The sequence below is a fragment of the Hyalella azteca genome, unplaced genomic scaffold (genome assembly GCF_000764305.2).
Source record: "Hyalella azteca isolate HAZT.00-mixed unplaced genomic scaffold, Hazt_2.0.2 contig11717, whole genome shotgun sequence".
In the NCBI taxonomy this organism is placed as follows: Eukaryota; Metazoa; Arthropoda; class Malacostraca; order Amphipoda; family Hyalellidae; genus Hyalella; species Hyalella azteca.
The window spans coordinates 1-25,717 of NW_025941703.1; the positions used below are offsets into that span (position 1 = coordinate 1).

The 25,717-nt window shown below is 40.2% G+C and overlaps 3 protein-coding genes across 8 annotated transcripts in view; 2 read left to right on the forward strand and 1 right to left on the reverse strand.

The window, feature by feature from the left end:
* The first annotated feature begins 5,224 nt into the window (after positions 1–5,224).
* LOC108680578 lies at positions 5,225–6,292 on the forward strand. Its single transcript, XM_018169451.1, has one exon. It carries the CDS (start codon positions 5,225–5,227, stop codon positions 6,290–6,292), a length of 1,068 nt encoding a protein of 355 aa, XP_018024940.1.
* Positions 6,293–8,848: 2,556 nt separating this feature from the next.
* Positions 8,849–24,585, forward strand: LOC108680582 (uridylate-specific endoribonuclease B; the record flags this gene model as incomplete). Of its 4 annotated transcripts, none has more annotated exon segments than XM_047882976.1 (10): positions 8,849–8,950; positions 10,100–10,239; positions 13,699–13,858; positions 14,317–14,401; positions 14,896–15,010; positions 16,051–16,137; positions 16,556–16,695; positions 18,027–18,248; positions 18,717–18,870; positions 23,568–24,585. In XM_047882976.1, coding segments are annotated over 9 exon segments (1,072 nt in total), but the record flags the coding sequence as incomplete, so codon positions are not given.
* The window catches only part of LOC108680579 (endothelin-converting enzyme 1), a 47,886-nt gene continuing 44,996 nt past the window's right edge, over positions 22,828–25,717 (reverse strand). For all 3 annotated transcript variants that reach the window (XM_047882973.1, XM_047882975.1, XM_047882974.1), the window contains 3 exons: positions 24,269–24,364; positions 23,979–24,055; positions 22,828–23,832 (listed from right to left, as the gene is read on the reverse strand). In XM_047882973.1, the coding sequence (XP_047738929.1) occupies positions 23,730–23,832; positions 23,979–24,055; positions 24,269–24,364 (276 nt within the window). In that variant the 3' untranslated portion in view covers positions 22,828–23,729. The remainder of the gene's footprint in view (positions 23,833–23,978; positions 24,056–24,268; positions 24,365–25,717) is intronic.

The following is a 25,717-nucleotide window of genomic DNA, read 5'->3' on the forward strand; positions in this document are numbered from 1 at the left end:
GCTCCGTTGCCTCGTGTGGTTGAGGAGCCCTGTGCGGGGCAGCAAGACAAGGGTTGTGCCCCTCCGCTGGGTGTCCCACCACAAGTACAGAAATTGACGGAAAAACCGCTTTATACCTCACGGTTCGGTAGGGTAGTCAAACCTGTAGACAGGTTGGGTTTTTGAACTTGTAAATTTTTATCATGATGATCGGTATATGTAAATTTTAACAAATATTCCTATTAAAAAAACGTGAACAAGTAAATCGGGCAACCTTTTATTGCTCAGGTTTACGCGTACTTTATTTTGATGTACTAGATAATGGTGGGGCTCCATCTTTTAAAGAGGAGGAGATGTACCGAGGTTTAAGCCTAACGCTTTGCTACGCGTTGACGTGACCGCGACACGTAGTTATCTTAGGAGGTCGCGGCGCGTCAATCGGTCTCTTCTTGTGTCAACCTCCTAGTGAAATACATGTGCGTGTCCCTGATCGTGTTTCACTGACTCTAAGACTGATACACATAAGACCAACTTTTTCTAACTTTTTCACATGCGCTACTTGGCGTCTACGGGTTGCGGACTTTTAAGTACAGTTTGCTCAGTTCTGTATCATGCACAGATTATTAGATTATATTATTATTGTTTTAAGCAGATTATACAGGCGCGAAATATTATCAATGTATTTGGGTACCTTTTCAACGAGTTCATCATTAGGATATGGAGAGGCCTTCTATATAGGCTGGATAAAGCTAAGAACGTATTGTGCTTCATTCTTTTAAGCTACGAGCTACGAGCCGAAGGGTCATATCCGCTTAGCAACAGAGGCGAGTGGACTTAAATTTGGATATCATTATTTGATAAAGCAAACCCATGCTATTTTTGTGTTAAACATGTATTATATCACTAGCATTTTGTTAGCGGAGAATTTCATACACATGCTTCCTAGCTGCTATCGCCGTATTTTATATGAAATCTAGAATTGATTTTTATGGGCTTTTAAAAATGTTTGATGTCATCCCCAGCGTCAAAGAGCTCTATGTACATAATGAATTGGCTCCATGCCAGATTTGTTAAGCAAACTTCAGTTTTCTTCTTAGATGATTCCTAGGGTAGGATGAAAATGAGCCTAGAAAGTAACAGTTTCGCGCAAGTGTCGCAACGAGGTCGCATAAATTAAGCTTTTCTATAAAACAGTTCGTAAAATTGCCTAACAACAGACATTACTTATGAGGGCTTGTCTTAGGGCTGCCGCCGCTCTCTGTCATAGTCCAAATTAGATTTTCATTGCCAAAGTTTGCCTCATTAGAAAAGTGATTTTGTTTCTGTGCCACGTGATGGCAACACTTTTTCCATAGGCAGTAATTGCGTGTAGCGTTTGTTGTTGAGCCGTTTGGCAACCGTGCCATGTCGTTTCTATCTGAGCTTATCTTGCATATTCGATCTCAACTTATTGCCTTTTGATTTCGGCTCCACTTTGGCTCTTGATTCCAGTTTTGATTATCATAGCTGCTAATAGTTGCAATTTGAAATTTTCTCTCTATTCCAACGCGACACTCAAACAGCGCATGATACTATCACTGAGCAGACTTCACTCATTAAAATAACTTCCTCAATCATCCTGCAATTTGTTACCGTTAAGCGTCCCAGGAAATTCAAAGAACTTCAGTCTCAGTTCTTTAAAATGCCGAGATCGTCCTTAGCTTCCCTAAGTCAAGTTCTTTTTGGAATACCATCACACTATTTCTGAAAATTTTCTGCAAAAAGATTAATTACATTACTTTGTCGGCTTGACTGCAATACCATTTTTTATATCTCCATCATGCAATAACGCGACAATAACGCGCTCACGTTTACAATGTCTTAATATTGTCATAAGCATCCACGAGTATGCAGGAAGGACTCATCAACGATCAGTTGTTCTCATGCGTACAGTGAAATTCGAAAATACCGAGCAGCCGGCAAATCAAAACTTTATTAATCAAGGAAATTTCGGGACGTTATTGACTATACATCGACTATCGGGACTTAATTCGTGGCCGACTTTTTTAGCGGCCGACTATCAAAGTTTCATGAAATTAAGTGCTTTTCAGTACTCATATTGTTATGATCGCCATACCGTAAAATAATTATCTGTTTATTTGACTCTGTATTTATCTTTGCTACTCTGAAGTTTTCTGAGCTCATCCTTAATTTTCGTAATTTGTTTTGATAGCATTTTTCACTTAATTAGTAGTCATACTTATGAACTAAGCAAATGGTTCTTTCAAGAAGGACGTCTTGTTAGGTAGTGTCAGGTCCTTTGCTACTTCGTAGCTGGACCTGAGGCTACTATGGCCTTGAGTACTTAATTAAGTCCTGAGGGTTCAGTGTAGTCTTGAATATCGTCCTACTCTTAGACTGACGGCAGGAAAAACAAGCCCACAAAAACATACTCAAGATCACCAAAAACAACACTTAGCCCTCTCTCCAACATCATCTGCAACGCAAAACCCACCAGCTTGGTTCTTGTCACTACTTCCTTTACTTCTCAAACTCCTACTGGCATCCTCGCTAAGCGCCAAAATAGAATGCTTCATAGAATTAGGAACTAAACTACAAATAGAACCAACCATTTCCTCGCTACTCACAGAACTAGGTCTCACCTCCCTTTCACATTCACAATGACTCTCAAGCTCTTACAATGGAATGTCCGCAGCTTTAGGTCAAACATCCCATTTATCCAAACAGCCCTAGACAACCACACACCAGATGTTCTATGCATGCAGGAAACCAATGTACCCCCCACTCACCCACTTACCCTCTTACATCGCTTGCCGGTCACAAGATCAGACCGACTACTGGGCGGAGGTGGAACATCTATTCACATCTTTAACAATGTTCCAACGAAAACTATAGCTCTGCCACCACATATTGAAGCCTGTGCCACACGCATGTACCTCCCTTCTCATCAACTTACCATATGCTCACTGTACCTTCCTCCTTGCGCTGACAACAATACCCTGTTCTCCAACTTGAATGAACTATACCAGACACTGCCTACTCCCTTCATCATATGCGCAGATGCAAATGCACACCATCAGTCATAGGGATCTACATATGCAAACAAACGTGGACGGCTTATAGCAAAGTGGCTCCAAAGTAACAACCTCACTCTTATAAATACAGGAGCACCCACCCACATCAGCTCAGGTGGGGCACTCACGCACATAGACCTTACCATCACCACTCCAACCCTAGCCCCTTCGCTAACATGGGAACCAGCCCCTGACCCTTACCATAGCGACCACCTCCCCCTCAAAATAACCGTTAACAACTTAAACCAAATGCTACTTCCCAGGCCCCGATGGATCATCAAGAAAGCAGACTGGACAATATTCCAAAGCAAAGTGGATCTCCCCCAAACATTCCTTTCTCCTTCCGAGGCATGTAGTGCAGTGGAGAGCCGGCTACTCGCAGCGGGTAAGCTGGCGGTCCCCATATCTAGCACCCGCAGAAAGCAAAAACCCACACACTGCTGGTGGACGCCAGAGTGCACTACAACTCTCGGAGCCAAAAGGAAAGCCCTCACTATTTACCGACGAAAACCAGGCAACATACAACTGTGGATAAACTACAAACGAGCAGCCGCTCTATTCCGACATACAATCTTGCAGGAAAAAAAGAAAGCTGGACAGAATTCATTAAATCACTGAGAAGCACAACAACAACATCTGAAATCTGGAACAAAATCCGGCGACTCAGGACTTCACCCCCACCCGCAGCCATCCTACTAAGCGTAGGGGACAGCATCATCACAGACCCAGTAGAGGTAGCCAACACCCTGGCTAGAGAATTTACCGGACCACTCTCCGCAACCATTCCAACCGCACAAATTCCCAAGATCCAAGCTCTACCACCGAATACAAACTCCACACCCTGGTACAACAAGGACTTCACCCTAACGGACCTAATACGGGCAATAAACACAACACGACCATCTGCACCAGGTCCTGATACCATACCAGCTTCATTCTTAATTCATCTACCTCACACACAACAAAGACGCCTGCTAGCTTTCTACAACTATATTTGGAAGACAGGAGTCCCACACCAATGGCACCTGGCACACATTCTCCCATTCCTAAAACCGAACAAGCCACCCGCAAATCCATCTTCATACCGCCCCATAGCACTTACAAACAGCCTATGCAAACTACTAGAGAAAATGGTGTGTCACCGACTCAGAAGCTACCTTGAACAAGCTTCACTCATTAACCCAAACCAGAGCGGCTTCCGAACAAGACACTCCACACTAGATGCACTTACACGCCTTGAATCAGATATAAGACTTGGTCTTATCTTGGATAACCCAACCATTGCTGTTTTCTTGGACTTCACCAAAGCATTCGACTCAGTCTGGCATGCTGGATTACTCCACAAACTAGAGAAACTGGGGCTGACCGGCAGAATGATGACATTCATTGAAGGCTTCCTGCAGCACAGACAAATACAAGTGAAATTACAGAATTCACTATCCTCACCACGTCCAGTAACGACAGGTGTTCCACAAGGCTCTGTCCTCAGCCCCATTCTCTTTCTGGTAATGGTAAACGATATCATAATCTCATCTGACATCAAATACTCCCTATTTGCTGACGACTGTGCCCTCTGGAGCACAAAATCCTCCATACCCCTGTGCATTCAATCAATCCAAGGGACTCTCAACAATATAACGGCATGGTCCAATACGTGGAAACTAAAGCTATCAGCACCCAAATCCAAAGTAATGCTTTTTTGCAACCAGAGATCACCACCAACCCCACCACTACTCCTCGCAAACCAACCACTGGACTATGTCAACACTCATCGGTTCCTTGGCATCATTCTGGATCGCAGACTCACCTTTCGCCAGCACATCCTGGAACTGAAAGAAAAGTGTCAACGATCACTTCGACTCCTTACAGTAGTAGCAGCACATAAATGGGGAGCAGACTTTGGCACACTACGTCGGCTCTACATATCACTCATACGGTCAAAACTGGACTATGGCTCATTTCTATTCATCTCAACAGCTCCTACAACATTGATCATGCTTGATAGAATACAATATGCAGCATGTCGCACAATTTTGGGAGCTCTACGATGCACGCAAGTGAAAGCCCTGGAAGCAGAAACAGACCTCCAGCCTCTATCTCTGCGTAGAAGATACCTACTCACATCATACGCCGCCCGTGTCCTGCAAATTGAAAATCATCCCTTACGCAAAATGCTACTAGAATACTACCCATTCAACTTCTACCAGCAGCAAAAAAGACCACTACCTACAATCGGCCTCATTCACCACGAATTCATGTCCCAAAACCTCACATTCTCTTGTGTTCCTGGGCTGACACCCAAAGTCATCTTCCCGATAATAACACCCACCATAGATCTTACCCTTCACACCTCAAAGAAACCTGACCTTCCTCCTGAAGCATGGCAAGCATGCTGTGCAGATATCCTGGACCAGTACCCTTCCCACACCCCTGTGTATTGTGATGGATCCAAGACGACTGAGCTAACAGCTATAGGTGTCTGGAGTGCCTCCTTCACCCTCAAAGCTCGTCTCAACAAAAATAACAATATTCTCACTGCTGAACTCTTTGCCATCTTCTATGCACTAAAGTTCCTGGAAGCCAGGGAGGGCTCCTTCATAATACTTTCTGACTCCCTCAGCTCCCTCAGAGCTCTACAACATATACACTCCAAGTCGCACTTCCTAGTCCTCAAAATCACCCATCTTCTATCCACATCACAAAACAAATTCATCCTAGCTTGGGTTCCATCCCACATGGGCATCAAAGGCAATGAACTAGCAGATAAGGTGGCACGAGAAGCTCTTTCACTGCCTCAAACTGTGGCAACTTTACATTCAGACCGCGAACTTAGGAGCATGATCGCAGCGCACTTCCATGCTCAGTGGCAGCAGCAGTGGAACAATTCTACATGCAGACTTCGATTGTACAAAAACAACATAGGGCAATCTACGTACCTATCTATTCAACGCACCCATCAAGTGCCGCTCACCAGAATTCGCTTAGGAGCAACCAAACTAACACATCTGCACCTGTTCACTGGGGGACAGCCAGCTCGCTGCACTCCCTGCCAAACAAACTGGTCTACCTTGCATCTTCTTCTTGAATGCCCACTACTGCGACAGTCACGGCTGACACTGAGGCAGGAGTGCCAGAGATCAGGGTGGCCCTTCACCCTGGAAGCCCTTCTGAGGGATGATTTCCCATCAGAGGTGCTGATCGACTTCCTGACCGAAACCGGATTCCTGAATCAATTATAAACCAGTGACCCAACCGCACTGATCAAGGCACCTATGCCCATTGTAGGCTGGTGCTGAAGAAATCAAGAAATCAAGAAATCCTTAATTAAGACTGAAAAGAAGAAGTAAGTAAATTGAGTGGGCTGAGAAATAGGCTGAAGTGTATTGAAAATTGACTAAGTGAAATGTAAATAAGGTGTAATGAATAATTCAAATATAAAAAGGTGTAAATAACTTATCATTCAATTACTATGGAGTAAAATAATCTCATTCATCTTGTGAAGTGTCAAATTTGATGAATTGGACGTAGAAGCGTTAAACTTGAGACTAGTTTAGTAGTTACTGCATACGTGAGTATTTTTTAGGCACGAGAATACTTTTACAATGCGTTTTGTAAGATTCAAATTGGAAGATGCATGCGTTCTTTGTAAATTAGTTATTGCGATTAATCAGCAATGTTGACATGCGAGATAGATATTAAAAAGTGTAGTTTTAAATATTCAGCTTATAAATTATTAATTTACGCTCAAATGACAACAAATTGAACAGTTGATCTATTTCACATGAAGAAAAAGAAGAAATGATCTATGAGAAAAACAGTTGAAGTTTCCTTTCAAATCTCAAGGAATTAAAGTGCGACATTTCTTTTGGTGAAAGTTTGGTATCCACCCCAGGATTTTACGCGAGCTGCCTTGCTTTCTTTGTGGTCACGTTTAAGGGGTGCGTGTTTGATGCCAGCAATGCCAATCATCCTGAATATTTCACGTTCATTTCTGTAGGCAAACGTGGAAAACGCCATATAGTAGCTTAGGTATTTAATGCTTTTAACGCAGGCATTAAAATAAAGCATTTAATGTATGCATTATAAATGCCTCTGAGCAGTAGGTCTACTGCTTAAACGAGTCCACCGCTTTATCTCCATCTGGATAAACGAACGGATAATTGTCGTGCCCTCAAACTAATCCCAGACTCTGCAAGTAATTTAATCTAATCAGACCTGATGGACAGTTAGCAGCTTCCGGATAATGAAGATCGGCGAAAAGTCTAACGAGGCGTTTCTTTTTTCTTTTTCTACCAATCAAAATGGAGACGTTATAAGGAATAAAAAACTGGAAATAGCGTAATGAGGTATGTAGTAACTATGATGTAATGAGGTATATAATATCAATGAATCATTTTAATCTGAATGACAGGTTATTTTGACGGTTTCTTTTAATTTACAGTTGATTTTGATGTCAGTTGTTGGCTGCTAACATCCTTTTATTTCGTTTAGTTTACGGTCGTAATATTAGCTATTTGTACGAGATTAGTATTTGTGTTTTGAATTTTTAATGGGGATCAGAAGCTTGGTTTATTTGGTTCCGGGCTTTCATTCTAGATTATAACCTTGCTGCTGGATTAGGGCATAGCATCTTCAGTTAAAATTTGATGAATTTGGTTTTCTAATTTGACCTTCTATTTTCCCTATTGAATATATTGAAGTTATAATATTTCCCTATTTCTAGTTTCTAATTTCCCTATTGAAGGCTACTAGAAATCTCAAATGATCAGATATACAAATATTTCATTAATTTTTTTATTCATATGATTATACGAGCTAATTATTAAAAAAAACGAATATAACCCGACAAGGAGGCAGTGCATTCCAAACCCGAGAAGCCAACGCTAAAAAAATCCAGAAAAGCAGGTTGGCTGCAATCCTTTGCCTAGTGTCCTTCTGGCTTCGCTGGGATGAGGTTGATGGCGCTCATTGTTCTGGTGCCGGCATCATTGTTGTGCCTGACAATGTTTTTAGGTAATATTAGTGGGCAGTGGAAGAGTTCTTATACATTAATGTTAGTTTTAAGGGAAAATTGAGTTTTATAATAAAATTTGCGACCATTTTAGTGCTTACGTTTCCATTTGAAAGAAAATGCCACCACGAGAACGTCATACATTTTTTTGCATAATAAAGAGATTAATTCAGCACTCAACTAAGATATTTTCTCCTATATTAATGATTTTAGAATTTAGGTGCCTTTCTTTGGTTTATTTCTTTGAAAGTGCAAGTCTGGCATGCAGCGTCCAAATTAACCTTTTCATCATCTAAGAAAATCTAACGCTCAGAAAATGTATTGATCATATTGTCCTTATCTTGACACACATTCCTACCCATAGCTTGAGCAGAGAGCGGACGTAGTACTTGGCCTTCTTGGTTGGCCAAAGTGTGTCAGGACGATGCTATATTTTACCTAAACAAGGTCAAAAAATGCATCGATATATGTACAATGATCCTCTAATATATCCTATGCAATTTAGCTCTAGTTTGCCCTTAATTAATATAAATATTATAGGATAAATTCATTGTTTTGCTGCGTTGTTACGCAGTCAACATTCCCTGAAAAAATTAACATCAATCGAACATTTTTCACAGCGCTAGCAAGCAATAATAATCGGGCACCAGAAGCCGACCCCGTGAATGGCCGGGCACCCATGTCCCCTTCCTTTCACCCTACCTTGCTCCCTTCCATGCCCCCTGCCTCGCCCCCTTCCCTGCCCCCTATCCTTGCCCCCTTCCCTCGCTCCAAATTTGGCTGCAAACTTCACCTGGAATGGCACCTGCCACAACAGGTGCGGCGATGACAGGTTGGCTGGTGGCTGCAGGTGTGATGTGGCCTGCACTTCTGACACCTGTTGCAGGTTAGCAATTTATTGTAAATACTTCTTTAATAACACTTGAACGTTTTTAATGATATATAGTCACCTGTAAAATAATTTCAATAATATAGCTACATGAATGTTAATTAGGGTGAAACTACATTGCATAAAAAGCCCAATTGGGCTTTTTTATAGTTAAATTGTATTAAATTATTGAACAATTTTTTAATAGTATTTTCTTGATTAATTTCCAGAATACGCAAATTGCGCCAGAAATATTAATAGTATATGCGTACAAATATTAACTATAGATTATCCAGTATTTTCGGCAGAACTACCTGGAGCTTATCGTCATCATAATGAAATATAAGCTCTGAACAAACGTTCTATAGAAATTGATGTATACTTTGTTGTGGAACAGATGAAAGAAAAGTAAAAAAAAGCTTCAAGCTGAAGTTTAATTTTTAATCGTTAGAGAAAAACATTTAGCTTTCCGACATTTCCGTTGACTTTGGATCTTGTGTTTTCTACGGCAAATAAATTTAATTAAGGACAAACATAGGTAATTTAACCTAAAATATTTTGATATTTACTAGTAAGTATTGTTGTTAGGCAACATTTTCATGTATTCTCTAGTGTATGAAATTAAATTAGATTTAGCGTCAAGTTCTTTCAAGTTTCACATAATGATCAGAAATATACGAGTCAAGGAAATCTAAGTCTCAAAAATTTGCGTTCCGAACTATACTCCTCAAAAATAAATTTTAATCACGCTACTTTTCCCTTTGTATTCCGTTTATTCACTGCATTATTTAGTGAAATTAGGATCTTGAAAGCTGATAATTGAGTTTGATTATCAATTTCGGTCACGTTACAGTGACTTGGCATGTGCGCGCTTACATAAATATTTAATTGGATTTAGTTAATTGTTTGATTTATTTTAATTTTTATTCGATTTAATCTAATTTTTATTTTATTTATTAAAATTCAATTCAATTTAATTTGAATTAATCAACAGTTCAATAATTAGTTTTGGTTGCGTTAACGCGACTACGCAAGTGCTTGATTTCATTTATAATTCAATTTTATTTTATATGATATATTTTAATATATATTTAAAACATCTTTATTTAATTTATTTGAATTAAGTTTCGATCCACTATTTTATTAATAATTTTGATCACGTTACAGTGACTACGTGAGTGCGTGCTTTTCATGCGAGAACCGATGCACGCAATCCGTGCGTGTCGGCGCTCCGTGTCAGTGCGATTCAAGATGCGGTGGCAGTCTTCGTGCACCTGACTGCTGCACGGACTACACAGCTGCATGCAGTACGTGGTGTAGTGCTGCTTGATGTACGTGGTATACCTTGCACTGTGCGCTTGCCCACCTGTGTGGTATACATGTGTTCTCCACATACCACGGACGATCCTGTTTGTCAAAGTTATTGGAGCACCACGACCATCGTCTTGCAGCTCTAATGGATGAGGGAGCTGGAGTAGACCTATTAAAATAGAATATAATAGAAGTGTTGGCATTGAAGAAATAGGCCCATGGCCTGTTGTCGGTTCTTATACTTTTCGTGACTTGAATTCACAAGGGATCCGGCCTTTGGAACCCGATCTTTCCATAACTGACGATTGTTGAGAGCGCTGCTGGTCTTATTGAAAGGCCCGTGAGGTGCAAGGCATTTATAGACTGTACATATGTTCCTGCATAGCTTCGTCTAGTCAGTATTGGTCTTTACTAAAGCATTTGACAAAGTTGACCGCGGCGTACTATTCAGAAAACTATGACTGCTGGGGGTAGGAGGATGCTTGTTAGCGTGGATTCACAACTTTTTCTAATTGGCAGTGTACAATCTGTCGCAATTGAAAACTCTAAATTGAGAGAAGCGAGTGCGAAAAACGAGGGTGGAAAGCGGAGTGCCGCAGAGCTCGGTGCTCATGGCCCGATCCTCTTCCTCATCCACATCGTTAACATTGACTCGGAACTTACACATGCATCTACATCGTCATTTGCGGACGATACAAGGCGACTTGGCCCGTACGAAGCTATAATCGTCGACAATCTACGATTGGGACTCTAGTGAATAACCTGTATTTCGAAGGAATCTATTTAGAAGTAATGATATACAAAGTTATATACTGATTTTAGGATGCTGCACCGCTACTTGGTATCGGACACAGTAGTCAAGGAGAAGTAACTTGTTCGTGATCTCGGAATTTTGATGACCAAAGCTACGTTTAATGAAAACGTTGCGGCAATAGTTGCGAAAGGCAGGCAACAGATGGAGCGGATCTGGTTGGTATTTAGAACAAGAGTATTTACACTTTTTCGAGTCTTCATGCTCCCTATTCTGTAGTACTGCTGCTATCTTTGGGCGCCTCTCAAGCCGGGTGTGATGTGGCAATGGGATGCAGTTCAGATGATCTTCACGTTCAGGATCAGGGGTACTAGGGTACTTCGCTATTGGGGCTGGTTGGAGCATCTGAGACTGTATCCACCGGAGAGGAGAGGGGAAATGTATATCATACAGTACACTTGTATAAAAGATAACTGGACTGGCCCCAACCTGGCATGTGAGACCTTTAGAATAGTGATATCACAACCAAAGGAGTTATTGATTTTACTTGATACGCCCATTTAACAACCGAGCTGCGGTCACAGTTCAGATTCTTTGGGAGCTTTGGGAGGGATCTCCCTCCTTAGCGGACCCGAGGCTGTTCAATGCCTAAATGAAGGAGCTGAGAGGAGGGACGTAACGTATCGCTTCGTAATGTATCGTGACATGCGCATCGTGACGTAACGTATCGTGACATACGCATCGTGACGTAACGTATCGCTACGTAACGTATCGTGGCATACGCATCGTGACGTAACGTATCGCTACGTAACGTATCGTGACGTAACGCATCGTGACGTAACGCATCGTGACGTAACGTATCACGCAACGTATCGCGACGCAACGTATCGTGACGTAACGTATCGTGACGTAGCGTATCGCGACGCAACGTATCGCGACGCAACGTATCGTGACGTAAAGTATCGTGACGTAGCGTATCGCGACGAAACGTATCGTGACGTAGCGTATCGCGACGCAACGTATCGTGACGTAACGTATCGTGACGCAACGTATCGTGACGTAACGTATCGTGACGTAACGTATCGTGACGTAACTTATTGAGACGTAACGTATCGCGACATAAAATATAGTGATGTAATGTTTCGTGACGCAACGTATCGTGACGCAACGTATCGTGATGTAGCGTATTGTGACGCAACGTATTGTGACGCAACGTATCGTGACGCAACGTATCGTGACGTTACGTATCGTGACGTAGCGTATCGCGACGCAACGTATCGTGACGTAGCGTATCGCGACGCAACGTATCGTGACGTAGCGTATCGCGACGCAACGTATCGTGACGCAACGTATCGTGACGTAGCGTATCGCGACGTAACGTATCGTGATGAAACGTATCGCGATGCGACGTATCGCGACCTAAGTTATAGCTATGTAATGTATCGCGATGTAACGTAGCGTGATGCAACGTATCGCGACACAAAGTATCACGACGTAGCTCATAGATATGTAACGTATCGCGAGGTAACTTATAGCTAAAAAACGTATAGACGTAACTATACGCTATGCTAAGAATTATAACTAAGTAACGTATCACGACGTAGCTTAATTATAGCTATGTAACGTATCACGACGTAGCTTACAGCTATGTAACGTACGTATCGTGACGTAACATATCGCGACGTAACGTATCGTGATGCAACGTAACGTATCGTGATGTAACGTGTCGCGACGCAACGGATCGCGACGCAACGGATCGCGACGCAACGGATCGCGACGCAACGTATCGCGACGCAACGTATCGCGACGCAACGTATCGCGACGCAGCGTATCGCAACGTAACGTTTCGCAACGTAACGTATTGCAATGCAACGTATCGCTACGTAACGTATCGCGACGTAACCTATTGCAACGCAACGTATCATGACGTAACGTATCGCGACGTAACGTATCGCGACGTAACGTATCGCAGCGCAACGTATCGCAACGCAACGTATCGCGACGTAACGCATCGCGATGTAATACATCGCAATGTAACGTATCGCGACGTAACGCATCAAAATGTAACGTATCGCTATGTAACGTATCGCTATGTAACGTATCGCTATGTAACGTATCGCTATGTAACGTATCGCTATGTAACGCATCGTTCTTTCGATTCCTGATTACTGTTCAACCAGTAACGCACGGCAGCGTACAATGTGTACTTTTCTACTGACTCTATTTTTAATAATGCATTAAAAGTAATTTTTCTTACTTCACCAATTGTCCTGTGAAGCCATCATACTGTAAGCTATAGTATACATTAGTATAGTCATAGTATAGAATTCTATATATGTATACTATTTTTAGTTGTCTAAGTATATGTTTCGGACGTAGCAGTCCCAGGCCACGATGGATCGCCGCCTCTGATTATCGCTCATCCGCATCATTTGGGCCACCTGATGCTGATGCTGGCCCAATCTATGTTTTGTGACTCTGACCGACAAAATTTACACTCTTTGAATGCCGTTCACTTAAAGTGATTATTAATTTTCTAAAATGATTTTATAATAGTTGGCTTTCTAAAGGTAAACACAGAATAAATGTGATACAATTTTTGCAGCCAGGTTATGGGATATCTGAAAAATTGTAAACAAAAAATTTTAAACCAATTTCTTCCTTCATTCGAGATATTAAATTTGTTTTTATTTTGCATTTCTAGCAGGTAGACAGAAAACTGTCAGCTTTGTGTCTGACGGTGACATCAGGCAGTTGACGGAGGAACTAGCAGACTTAGATGTCAACAACGTCGCCAAGTTCATCACAGTCAACATCCAGCGTCGAACTACGATGCACGACCGAGATGATGTCTCTGCTTTACCGTGAGTATGAGCTGCATAATAAAAATTATACTCGTAATTCTTATTATCAGCCTATTCAATAATCGTTCGAAAGATCATATCATGAAAATATAATGTGCTACAAAATTAAACACTGTCACATAAATGATATAGTTATGATATTAAAGGAGATGAAAACAATTTATTGGAAGATTTACTTGAAATATTTTTACTTAAATTATGCAAGAATTAGTAACTAAATGTAATTGCTCGTGGCTCAAATAAACTTCAAGTATCGTGTTGAATTAGCAATATTTCATGTTCATGACATTTACCAATTATTAAATTCCCATGGAAATTTTTCTTCCAAACTTGAAGGAAATGTTCATCTATGCACAAATGGAAATGATGAATAATCATGGTACTCTTTTTAATGCGCATTGATTAAGTTAATTAATCAAATGACCTATTAAAATATGTAAATTGTTTTTAAATTTCAGACTTTTCAACTATGTTGCTTCTGATGCTTTTAAGCCCGAAACCATCAGACGCTTCGAGGCCCTGACGGACAATTATTTTTTGGAGGTAAAATTTAACGGGGCATTCAAGACTCAAACGCTCATGTCTCTTCCTTGCATGAAATCTACCGTTAATTATTATAAATTCAAAATTTAGCAATGAAGTATCGTAATTCTTTTCAGTTAAAAATTTTTACAAGCTCTTTAATTTTTAATTAAAAAACAGAATATAACATGTTCTCGGTCCTAATCAAAACTCTTACTAATAAATCCGCATCATTAGTATTAAAAACAGTTTTTTGTAACTACCAGGACCAAATTTAGTATCTAATTTGCATGAAAATTACTCATTTACGGTAATTAATGCAGAGTATGTTCCGTGAAAGGTTACATAGAAATTTTCATAATCCACGGTTTACGGGATGCGGGAAAATTATCTTAGGTGGGCGCGAGTAGAAAATCATTTATATTAACTAGTCAAGAGTACTCATGTTTGAAATTCAAACCCGCATGTTATTAATCGTTTATTGAATAAAAAGAATACTCGTCGTCATGTTTAAGGTAACAGAAGAAGAAGACGCCGTGCTGGAGGAACAGGCTGAAGTGACAGCTTTTTTGGACGCTGTTGTCAACACCTCCGTGATGGAAGCTCTGGAGCGGTTCCTGGTCGATCGCGGTACGAGCGTTAACGACTAAAATGTATCCAATTTTTCATTCCATCCCATTTATGTTGCCAACTGGGGGAATGTCTGATATGTATTGAATTTCTAATGCCTATGTTTGCCGATTGTGTTTGTCTAGCGCTTGCTATTGCTAGGCAGATTACTTATGGGGATTTGAGTGCCTTGAGACGAGTTGTAGAACCGGACAGTTGCTATCGCGCCCATCTCATTCGGCTGTGCGCGCTCACGCCGAGCAGTGTGATGTCCCTATTTCTGACAGTGACTTTAGGGTGTTAGCTTCCACCTCCGGGACTTCCGATTTGCGCATTTTAGAGTCGCTGTACATCTTTAAACTTAGGCCCAGTTTGAATTCAGCTGCTAGCTCCTGTCCCTTTGAAATTGTTAATAGATAGTTCTTTTTTTTTGCTCCGTCTATTACTTGTAAATTTAGGTTTTTAATTTCGTTCAGTGCTTTCAATGTATTAATTTGTGACTTCTGATTTGTGATTCTAGATTCTACGAACTGACGATGGAGCTGGTCTCCGAAAAGTTTTCTATAAAGATATGAATTTTTGTGGACTTTTCTTTGCTTTCAAATTCTTAATAAAATAATTAAGGAATTTATTTACCTAAGTGTCAAATAATTATCTCAGTATCCGTAAATAATGAAAATTATATGTCTTTATGTAAATAATTGAAATTATATCAGTATACGTTGATAATTTAAATTATCTCGGTACACGTCAATAATTCAAATAATCTAAGTAACCGTAAATAATAGAAATTATATAAGTTCTTGTCTATGATTTAAATTATCTCATTATCAGTAGATAAAACAAATTATGTAAGTATACGTTGATGATTCAAATTGTCTCATCTCAGTATAAGTTAATAAATTAAACTATCTCAGTAGCCGCAAATAATTGAAATATATCAGTTTACGTAATAATTTAAAATATTTCACTTAATGTTAATAATTGAAAATATATCTGTTTACGTTAATAGTTTAAAATATTTCGGCTAATGTTAATAATTGAAGGCCTTATATCATCAGATCTGATCAATGGAACGCTGCGTAGCAACTTGGAGCGCATTTGGTTCACCGTTTACTCTAGATATGGAACTGTCCTCGGCACGTCCGGTGAGCACAAATCTTGAATTTCTTAGTTATTGTTGCATGAATTTACTCATCTTTTTTATTTGTTATAGCTGCATGACTGAAAAACTTGATACATCCTAATTGATTTTCGCATGATGAATAGTTTCCAACTCTAATTTAATAGTTGAACAATTACTCTTAATCTATTTAATGCAATACAATTCTTGACGAGTATGAAGAAACGTATACATAACAAAAAGAAAAAAGATCGAACCGACAAAAAAGGATAAGTACCTAACTATTAATAATTTAACATTCTGTCAAACTCATAAGTAAACGAGCGTTAACTGAATATAACTATCCATTATTAATTTTTTTATACCATGTTAAGAATGTATATGCAGCTGATAAATTAAATTAAAGATAAAGGTATGCTAAAGAATTAAACATGCATGGGCAGGTTTTGAACACGTTTTCATTGGTGAGCTCGACGCTGGGACGGTAGGAGGCTTCCACAACTGGATTGTCTTCTACCGAGAAGAGCAGAACGGCAGGGTCGACTATCAGGGCAACATACACTTGGCTAATCTCTCCTCTTCGGTGAGAATGAGTTGCACCAAAATATTCTGAAAGCCATTACGAGACTTGGATAATTTACTAATTGTTTCACTTGAAAAGTTGAGATTTAAAATATATTAAACAATCCACTTGGCTGATCTCTCCTCTTCGGTGAGAATAAGTTGCACCAAAAATATTGTGAAAGCCATTACGAGGCTTGGATAATTTGCTGATTGTTTAATTTGAAAAGTTGAGATATAAAATTTATTGAAAAATCCACTTTGAAATCTTTCCTCTTCGATGAGAATAGGTTGCAGTAAAATATTCTAAAAGCCATTACGAGGCTTGGATAATTTACTTATTGTTTGATTTAAAGAATTGAGATTTAAAATATATTTAAAAATCCACTTGGCTAATCTTTCCTCTTCGATGAGAACAAGTTGCACCAAAATATTTTGAAATCCATTACGAGACTTGGATAATTTACTAATTAATTGTTTGATTTGAAAAGTTGAGATTTAAAATATATTAAAAAATCCACTTGGATAGTCTTTCCTCGTCGGCGAGAACAAGTTGCACCAAAATATTCTGAAAGCCATTAAGAGACCTGGATAATTTACTTATTGTTTGATTTAATAAGTTGAGTTTGAAATATATTAAAAAGTATATACAATTAATTCAGTCTTCACGGCTTACAAATATGTAATCAAACACTTTTTAAATTTGATTTTTTCTAAAAAAAAAAACAACTTGAATACAAGGCAGAAGGTACGAAATTCAGAATTATACAAGTATTTTCTTGTCGAAAAATGTATATTAATATACAAGACAGACAATAATTCATACTTCGCTATTTTATATTTCAATTTGTTATAGAAATTTAATTTTTATTATCTCTACTATTCATTCTATACTATTGGATAATATTAACTTCAGTCTTTTCAAGATGATCGAAATAAATGCGAAAGTGATGGTTCAGTGCTTCTCAAAAAACGGAGAATAAGATCATTAATGTATTATATTTAAACATAGTCGTAGACAGCTCTTTGGTTATGTCCATTTTAGTGTCTTCATGATTTTACCAAAAAAGCTATTATTAAAAAATTGATTTTACCAAAAAATGCTTTTCTTAAAGCAAAAAGCTATTATTTTCTGATGTAAGTACGATTCATTATGTATAGAATATTTTCTTTTTTTAGATTTTAAGTACGATTCATTAATATAGAATATTTTCTACTAATATATCTAAATTCTAATTGGTTCAATATGAGTAATGTATTCTAATAAAATTTTAAATGCTTCATTGTACTCAATATTAGTAATATTAATGATATTAATTTACAATAAGAACATATTTAAACATTTTTTTTCAGGGTTATGTACTGACAAATCGTTTCACTTGGCACAACACAAGTAAGCCTATCGGTGGCGGATTTTTTGGACCGTCTCCCGAATTTGAACTAGCGATATTCAGCCTATGTTTCTTCGTGCGGCCAAATACGTTGTGTCCCGTTCAAATTAACGGAGTTCAGCTCGACATTCAAACTTACAACTACTATGGCAAACAATTGGTTGGAACTGCATATCCCATCGTGGTAAGTTACATTTTCCGAATTCTTTCAGTTGCGTAACAATTTTCTTGTAGGCTGACAACCTTACATTTAGTAAGCAAATACTAATTAAGAGTCTCATTAATTGTTATGGTCCATTTCTACCCTACTATTCTTTCGATATTCTTGAATTATATTGACTTCGGTCATTTCAAGATAATCTATATAATTGTGGAAATGATAGTTCAGTGCTTCTCAGAAAACTGAGAGTAAAACAGGCGTTCAATAATTTAAACTTAGAAGTCATGGACAGTTCTATGGTTATGCCCATATTATTCTCTTCAAGATTTTGCGGAAAAATGCTCCTATATGCAAAGTTAACATAGTACTTTACTGAATCTGCTTCGACTGCAATTAACAATTCGAAAGTAGTTATTTACATATGTTAACAACGATCTGTTTGCTCAAATTACTCTGATGATTTCGAGAAACTAAACTTGTTTTTTGTTTCAGACACAAAATATGAACAATTGAACTTCAAGGTTGGAATTTAACCGGCACTAAAAAAAAAGATTAAAATTCGATCGCTCCTCCTGCAAGTTATTGGTTAATCCTATCCTTCGCTTCCAATGCAGTTTACAAGCTACCAGCAGAAGAATATTTAGAGGTGAGCTCACTATTTATTATTATTAATTAGCGCTAAGTCGTATTATTGGGTAAAAGCATAATTACAATCTACATATGGAGTAAAGACGGAGCCAGCTGTTATCTGAAATGTTTTCTGCACTGTTTTGTTGAATTTATTTCACATTTTCATTGACTTTAAATTCCTGGTTAACTTTCAAATTAAGCAAACAAATTCTACAGGTACTTTCATTATAATATTGTACATTTATTTTATTTAGTTATTATATAATTATTATTATTCATTGTAATCTCTATGTTACATGCTCCTTGGCTTACAAAATTTCCATGAATGTACTGAATTTTCAGAAAATAACGACTTTTGAAATGGAGTTATATAAGAAGTCCCTCAGCCGACATTGTAGAAAATATCTACATTCTATCTATCAATGCTGAAAAATTCTTTTTGATTCAACTATATATATTTTTCTGCTTCGGAAGCACAAAAAGATTGCGACTAGTAATTAATTAAAAAGTTGAATTGAATATTTTCGATGATCAAAACAGGATTAAAAATAACTACGAGAAAATTCAACAATTTATTAAATTTTTAATGTACAGTTTCTCTCATATCGGCCAATAAATTTACTCAGGTTAATTTATAATTAAAAGCTTAACAGATATAAACAAGTTAAGTACGTGGAAAAAACCTGGACAACTAAAAACAATAACAGCAAGGCCAACAATTCATACTTATATAAATCGGTTGTATCATCGGTAATAGGTATTAGTTTAGTTTAGTTATATAAATCAGTTGAATAATCGGTAGTAACGCAACTATTTTAAAGAGTAAAGGAATTTTGCAAAGAAATTTCAGATTTATTCGGTTGGGGAAGGCATATGGACACGAAAATTTATTTACAAATAACTTCTTCCCATCTATACAATTTTCATCTTGAAAAATGGATAAGACGTAATTTAAACTTGCAGGAAGGAAAAAGTTGTAGCTAAGTAATTTTGTGCATTCTATTCGCAAGAATTCGATGTAATTCTGTAACGTATTAATGCTGAAGTCATCTGTACCATTATACGACAATATTCATTCCGATCGTATGAAATGAAATATGAAAAATAAGGCAAGATTATATATAGTATTAGAGTGAGATGTTTAGGTTTAAATTAATTCAGCCAATTCCTATAAACGGTTAAGAAGTAAAAACGGTTCTATTAATGAACTTACTGTTATTCTGAATCTGATTTATAACACTCATTGTTATGATTTATTTGAAATTCGCTGAAATATAATGCTTAGAAATTTCATAAGCATACATAGTTCGATTAATAGTGCTAACTCTTCTAAGCAAAATTCTCTTAGCAAGGAAAAAAATTCAAAATTCAAAAAATCGAAATTCAGTCCATAAACGCACTTTTTGCTCTAAGTAATGAAAAATGTACTTTGCTTAAAACCCGATAATTTTCCGAACGCGCACAAAAACGATATTTTTGTTGGAATCTTGCCTTTTATATCAGTTGTGGTTGAGAAATAACACCTTAATGCAATTTTATTAAAAAATAAACTCAAATCGACAATCATCAAATGAATACTGGAGCTTCCTCAGTTAAAACAAATTATTCTCATCATTCTATATTAAGTTAGAAACCTGTAAACTTCACAACGCACTTAGCCTAAGCAAGCCTGCCTTGTCTATACTGAATAAAGTTATAATTTTTTTTCTATTTGTACGAAGCATAAACATTTAACCGTCACACAGCATGCCTATGTATAGGAATATACATTAGGAAGTAGCAGTGCTAACGTATGTCGATCTACGTTATCAAATGGTACATATCTTATCTGTACATTACATAGACGTGGTGAGAATAATATTAATATTATGCCCTAATAACCACAGGATAAAAGTCTCCACCTAAAAGCAAAATACCTTCATAATTATTAGTAGTCATTTATATTTTTTTTTGGACGTCGGGCGGCAATTTCTAACGGAGGAGAAACTGTAAACAGGATTATTCAGCGACAATCAGGATTAGTCTGTATTATGTACATAAATTTTAATTGTTACTCACTACGCTGACTACAGTAGCAGAATAATTTGTTCTTATAATAATTTAAAATTGTGGCCATCATCTTGAACTTTTTCCTTAGCTAGTTTATACTCGAACTATGATGAATAAGTCACACTGAACAGTCGGAAATATTCAATAATTATTAACAATTTTCTTAAAATTTTTTGAATTAAAATTAAAAATTGTCTCAGGATTGAAAATTATGGAACATTTAAATTTCAGTCTTATTGCAACGGCCCAAAATATTGACCCACAATTTTCAACAAAATAATTGGTCCTCAGATGGAACATTAAATGGCAACGTAGAAAAATTCCAGATAAATGATGGTAGAAAAATTAAATTCGATAATAAGGAACAATTAATCCACACAGATGTATAGGTTTTTTTTTTTAATTTTATTATTAATTTCACATCTCCATCTTTTCACCCCAAACACTTTGCACCCTCGATACTCCTGAGAGAAAATCTTCCTGTACAATATTCCTGTAATATACACTTTGTTCCGGTAAATCCGGGCTTATTCCTAAGGAAAGAAGAGATTTTAGGTAAATAAATTCGAAAAATGCTATCTTGACAACTAGAAAATCCAACATTTTTGTCGAGTTTGACCTTATATTTTTGAATTCATATCATGAGGTCCTTGCACTACTTGAATACCGAATAATAGATATTTGTCTCATCTCAATTAAATCTATTAATATAAAACTATGCTCATTTCTAACAATGAATTTTGTTGGCTTTGTATATTTATTAACAAAGGTTCCTCGTAAAATTCAAAATCTGAACACTTGCATTCGATTATTTAATTTAGAATGTTCAATTTGTTCATAAGACTATCTTATGCATGACAGAATTATGCATGACCACTGCTAATGGACTGAACTATTTAAGCAGAATCTTTATTATCATTATTTACCTAAGTAAATAGAAGTTTCAATTCTACACAGAATAAACTCATCCAATGACACCCGCTCCGAGCAGCGCCGTGCAACACCCGCTCTGAGTGGCGCCGTGCAACACCCGCTCTGAGTGGCGCCGTGCAACACCCGCTCCGAGTGGCGCTGTGCAACACCCGCTCCGAGTGGCGCCGTACTACATCCGCTCCGAGTGGCGCCGTGTAACACCCGCTCCGAGTGGCGCCGTGCAACACCCGGTCCGTGTGACGCCATGCAACACCCGCTCCGAGTGGGGCCGTGCAACACCCGGTCCGTGTGACGCCGTACAACATCCGCTCCGAGTGGCGCCGTGTAACACCCGGTCCGTGTGACGCCGTACAACAACGTGTGACGCCGTGCAACACCCGCTCCGAATGGCGCCGTGCAACACCCGGTCCGTGTGACGCCGTGCAACACCCGCTCCGAGTGGCGCCTTGCAACACCCGGTCCGTGTGACGCCGTGCAACACCCGCTCCGAATGGCGCCGTGCAACACCCGGTCCGTGTGACGCCGTGCAACACCCGCTCCTAGTGGCGCCGTGCAACACCGGGTCCGTGTGACGCCGTGCAACACCCGCTCCGAGTGACACCGTGCAACACCCACGCCGTGTGACGCCGTGCAACACCCGCGCCGTGTGTTGCCTAGTGCAACACCCTAGCGACTGCTGGATGGCAGATGTTGCCGCCCGGCGCGGGTGTTGCAAGTCACGGCAGCCGTCACTCGACCCGGACTTTGCCGTCGTCACTCGGCCCGGACGTTGCCGCCGTCATTCGGCCCGGGCGTTGCCGTCGTCACTCGACCCGGGCGTTACCGCCGTCATTTGGCCCGGGCGTTGCTGCCGTCACTCGACCCGAGCGTTGCCGTCGTCACTCGACCCGGGCGTTGCCGTCGTCACTCGACCCGGGCGTTGCTGTCGTCACTCGACCCGGGCGTTGCCGTCGTCACTCGAGCGTTGCCGCCGTCATTCGGCCCGGGCGTTGCTGCCGTCACTCGGCCCGGGCGTTGCCGTCGTCACTCGACCCGGGCGTTGCCGTCGTCACTCGACCCGGGCGTTGCTGTCGTCACTCGACCCGGGCGTTGCCGTCGTCACTCGACCCGGGCGTTGCCGCCGTCATTCGGCCCGGGCGTTGCTGCCGTCACTCGGCCCGGGCGTTGCCGCCGTCATTCGGCCCGGGCGTTGCCGCTGTCACTCGGCCCGGGCGTTGCCGCTGTCACTTGGCCCGGGCGTTGCCGCCGTCACTCGGCCCGGGGGTTGCCGCCGTCACTCGGCCCGGGCGTTGCCGCCGTCACTTTTCCCGGGCGTGGTCGTCGTCACTCGGCCCGGGCGCTATCATCGTCACTTGGCCCGGGCGTTGCCGCCGTCACTCGTCCCGGGTGCTGCCGTCACTTGGCCCGAGCGTTGCCGCCGTCACTCGGCCCCGTCGTCGATTGGCTGCTCGAATTTTGGCACCGTCGCATGCACCGCATCTTCGTGCTGTTCCTTACATAGAGTGTTGGTGCCGGTGCTGAGCGGCATTATTCGCGCCGTAGCTTACACCGAGTGTCAGCCTGCACTTGACCGTGTATTGCCGAGTGAAGCTGCGATCCACCGGACCGAGTGAAGCTATGCATCACCGGACCGAGCGACGCTGCGCCACACCGGACCGAGTGACGCTGTGCACCACCGGGCCACGTGACGCTGCGCACCACCGGGCTGATCATGACGCTACGTACCACCAGGGCGAATGAAGCAGTGAAGCTGCGCACCACCGGACCGATCGTGAAGCTGCGCACCACCGGACCGATCGTGAAGCTGCGCACCACCGAACTGATCGTGAAGCAGGGCACCACCGGGCTGAGTGCTACCTTTTTGAACAGTTAATTATCACCAGAAATTACCAATTAATGAAGGGACGTGCACACTCGGCGAGGGTAGTGCGGGGAGGCGCTATTACATTCGAAGACTTCGCTGAACTCCGGCAGTTGTGCCAAAACTGCGCTCAACCTGTAATAAAAATGTCTCTTAAAAGAGTACTATTAACAAGTAGTGAATAAAAATTCTATATACGCTAAATCATGTTCGGTATTTGTAACACGATTCATGTTCTAACGCGATTTATAAGTTAATTTCAAATGAAATATCCATCTCACCTGGGATGTCCTAGAAGCGACAAATTACATGTTCTTTCAATATCTTCCCTTTGTGTGGTTGTATTCGTGCACAGACTCTGTAAAAAAATAAAATACTGTATTTTAAAGCTCAATATTTTCACAGGCACTAATCAGCGGTTCAGCTTACGAACCTAGACACCAAATTGGGGGATAAGAATTTTACAGCAAATCAATATTTTCATTGAATACTGATGTATAATCAATAACGTATACAAATGTATATTGAATGTAGTGAATTCTAATGTATTTAAAATAAAGTTTATTCTTACCCCCGCGTAAGACAAGAAGAAAATATGTGTGGTATTTAGACGCTCAAAACTCGCGGCTTGAGGCTGGGGTTCACGCTTCATCAGCGACAAGTACGCCTGTACAATAGAAATAAGTTCCATGACAATTTAAGATCCGGGTTCCATATTAATGGTAGCAGTGGATTACCACTGCAATGGATTATTAATGATAGCAGTTCATATATCTTATGTATTGCAAAAATGTAACTCTTTCGTTTTTAACATCACAAATTAGAATTTTTGATGAAGTCAAAAATTAAGCTTTAGCTTTTACCGTATAGAAGCTTCCAGTATTAAAACTTTTGTGCAAAATGCCATGCCTTTGTATTGCCATGCTATTGAATTGTAGATTTGGTTACAAACTTAGGTAAAAGTAAAGCTGCTAAAAATTGAGAGAATTTTACAAATTGAAGGCGTTGAATAGGCAGAACTAAAGGTGTTGATTACTAGGCACTTCTTCTGATACAATAACAAAGTCTGAATATTTCCTATTGAAACGATTTTCTTCTAACAATTTTCAACTTCTAGATTTTTCGTCAGGCTACATCCACTTTTTGTAGGTCTTTCTTCAGGATACACCCACTTCTTGTAGGTCTTTCGTCAGGCTACACCACTTCTAGGTCTCTCATCTGGCTACACCCACTGCTCCAAGGTCTTTCGTCAGGCTACACCCAGTTCTCCTAGGTCTCTCATCAGGCTACACCCACTCCTCCTAGGTCTTTCGTCAGGCTACACCACTCCTAGATCTTTCGTCAGGCTACACCCACTTATCCTAGGTTTTTCGTCAGGCCAACCCACTCCTCCTAGGTCTTTCGTCAGGCTACACCCACTTCTCCTAGGTCTTTCGTCAGACTACACCCAGTTCTCCTAGGTCTCTCATCTGGCTACACCCACTGCTCCAAGGTCTTTCGTCAGGCTACACCACTCCTAGGTCTTTCGTCAGGCTACACCCACTTATCCTAGGTTTTTCGTCAGGCCAACCCACTCCTCCTAAGTCTTTCGTCAGGCTACATCCACTTCTCCTAGATCTTTCGTCAGGCTACACCCACTTCTTCTAGGTCTTTCATCAGGCTACACCCACTCCTCCTAGGTCTTTCGTCAGGCTACACCCACTTCTCCTAGGTTTTTCATCAGGCTACACCCACTCCTCCTAGGTCTTTCGTCAGGCTACACCCACTTCTCCTAGGTCCTTAGTCATGCTACACCCTCTACTTCTATGGCTTTGGTCATGCTGCATCCACTGTGGCAGTTTGTCAGGCTACACCCACTTCTCCTAGGTCCTTCGTCAGGCTACACTACTTCTCCTAGGTCCTCAGTCAGGCTACACCCTCTACTTCTATGGCTTTGGTCATGCTACATCCACTGTGGCAGTTTGTCAGGCTGCATCCACTACATCTACGGCTTTCATACTGCAGCTCCAACTACTAGTAT

Excerpts from the sequence above, each read along its gene's own strand:
- LOC108680578 (XM_018169451.1), top strand. The coding sequence starts at position 5,225 with ATGCTACTAGAATACTACCCATTCAACTTCTACCAGCAGCAAAAAAGA.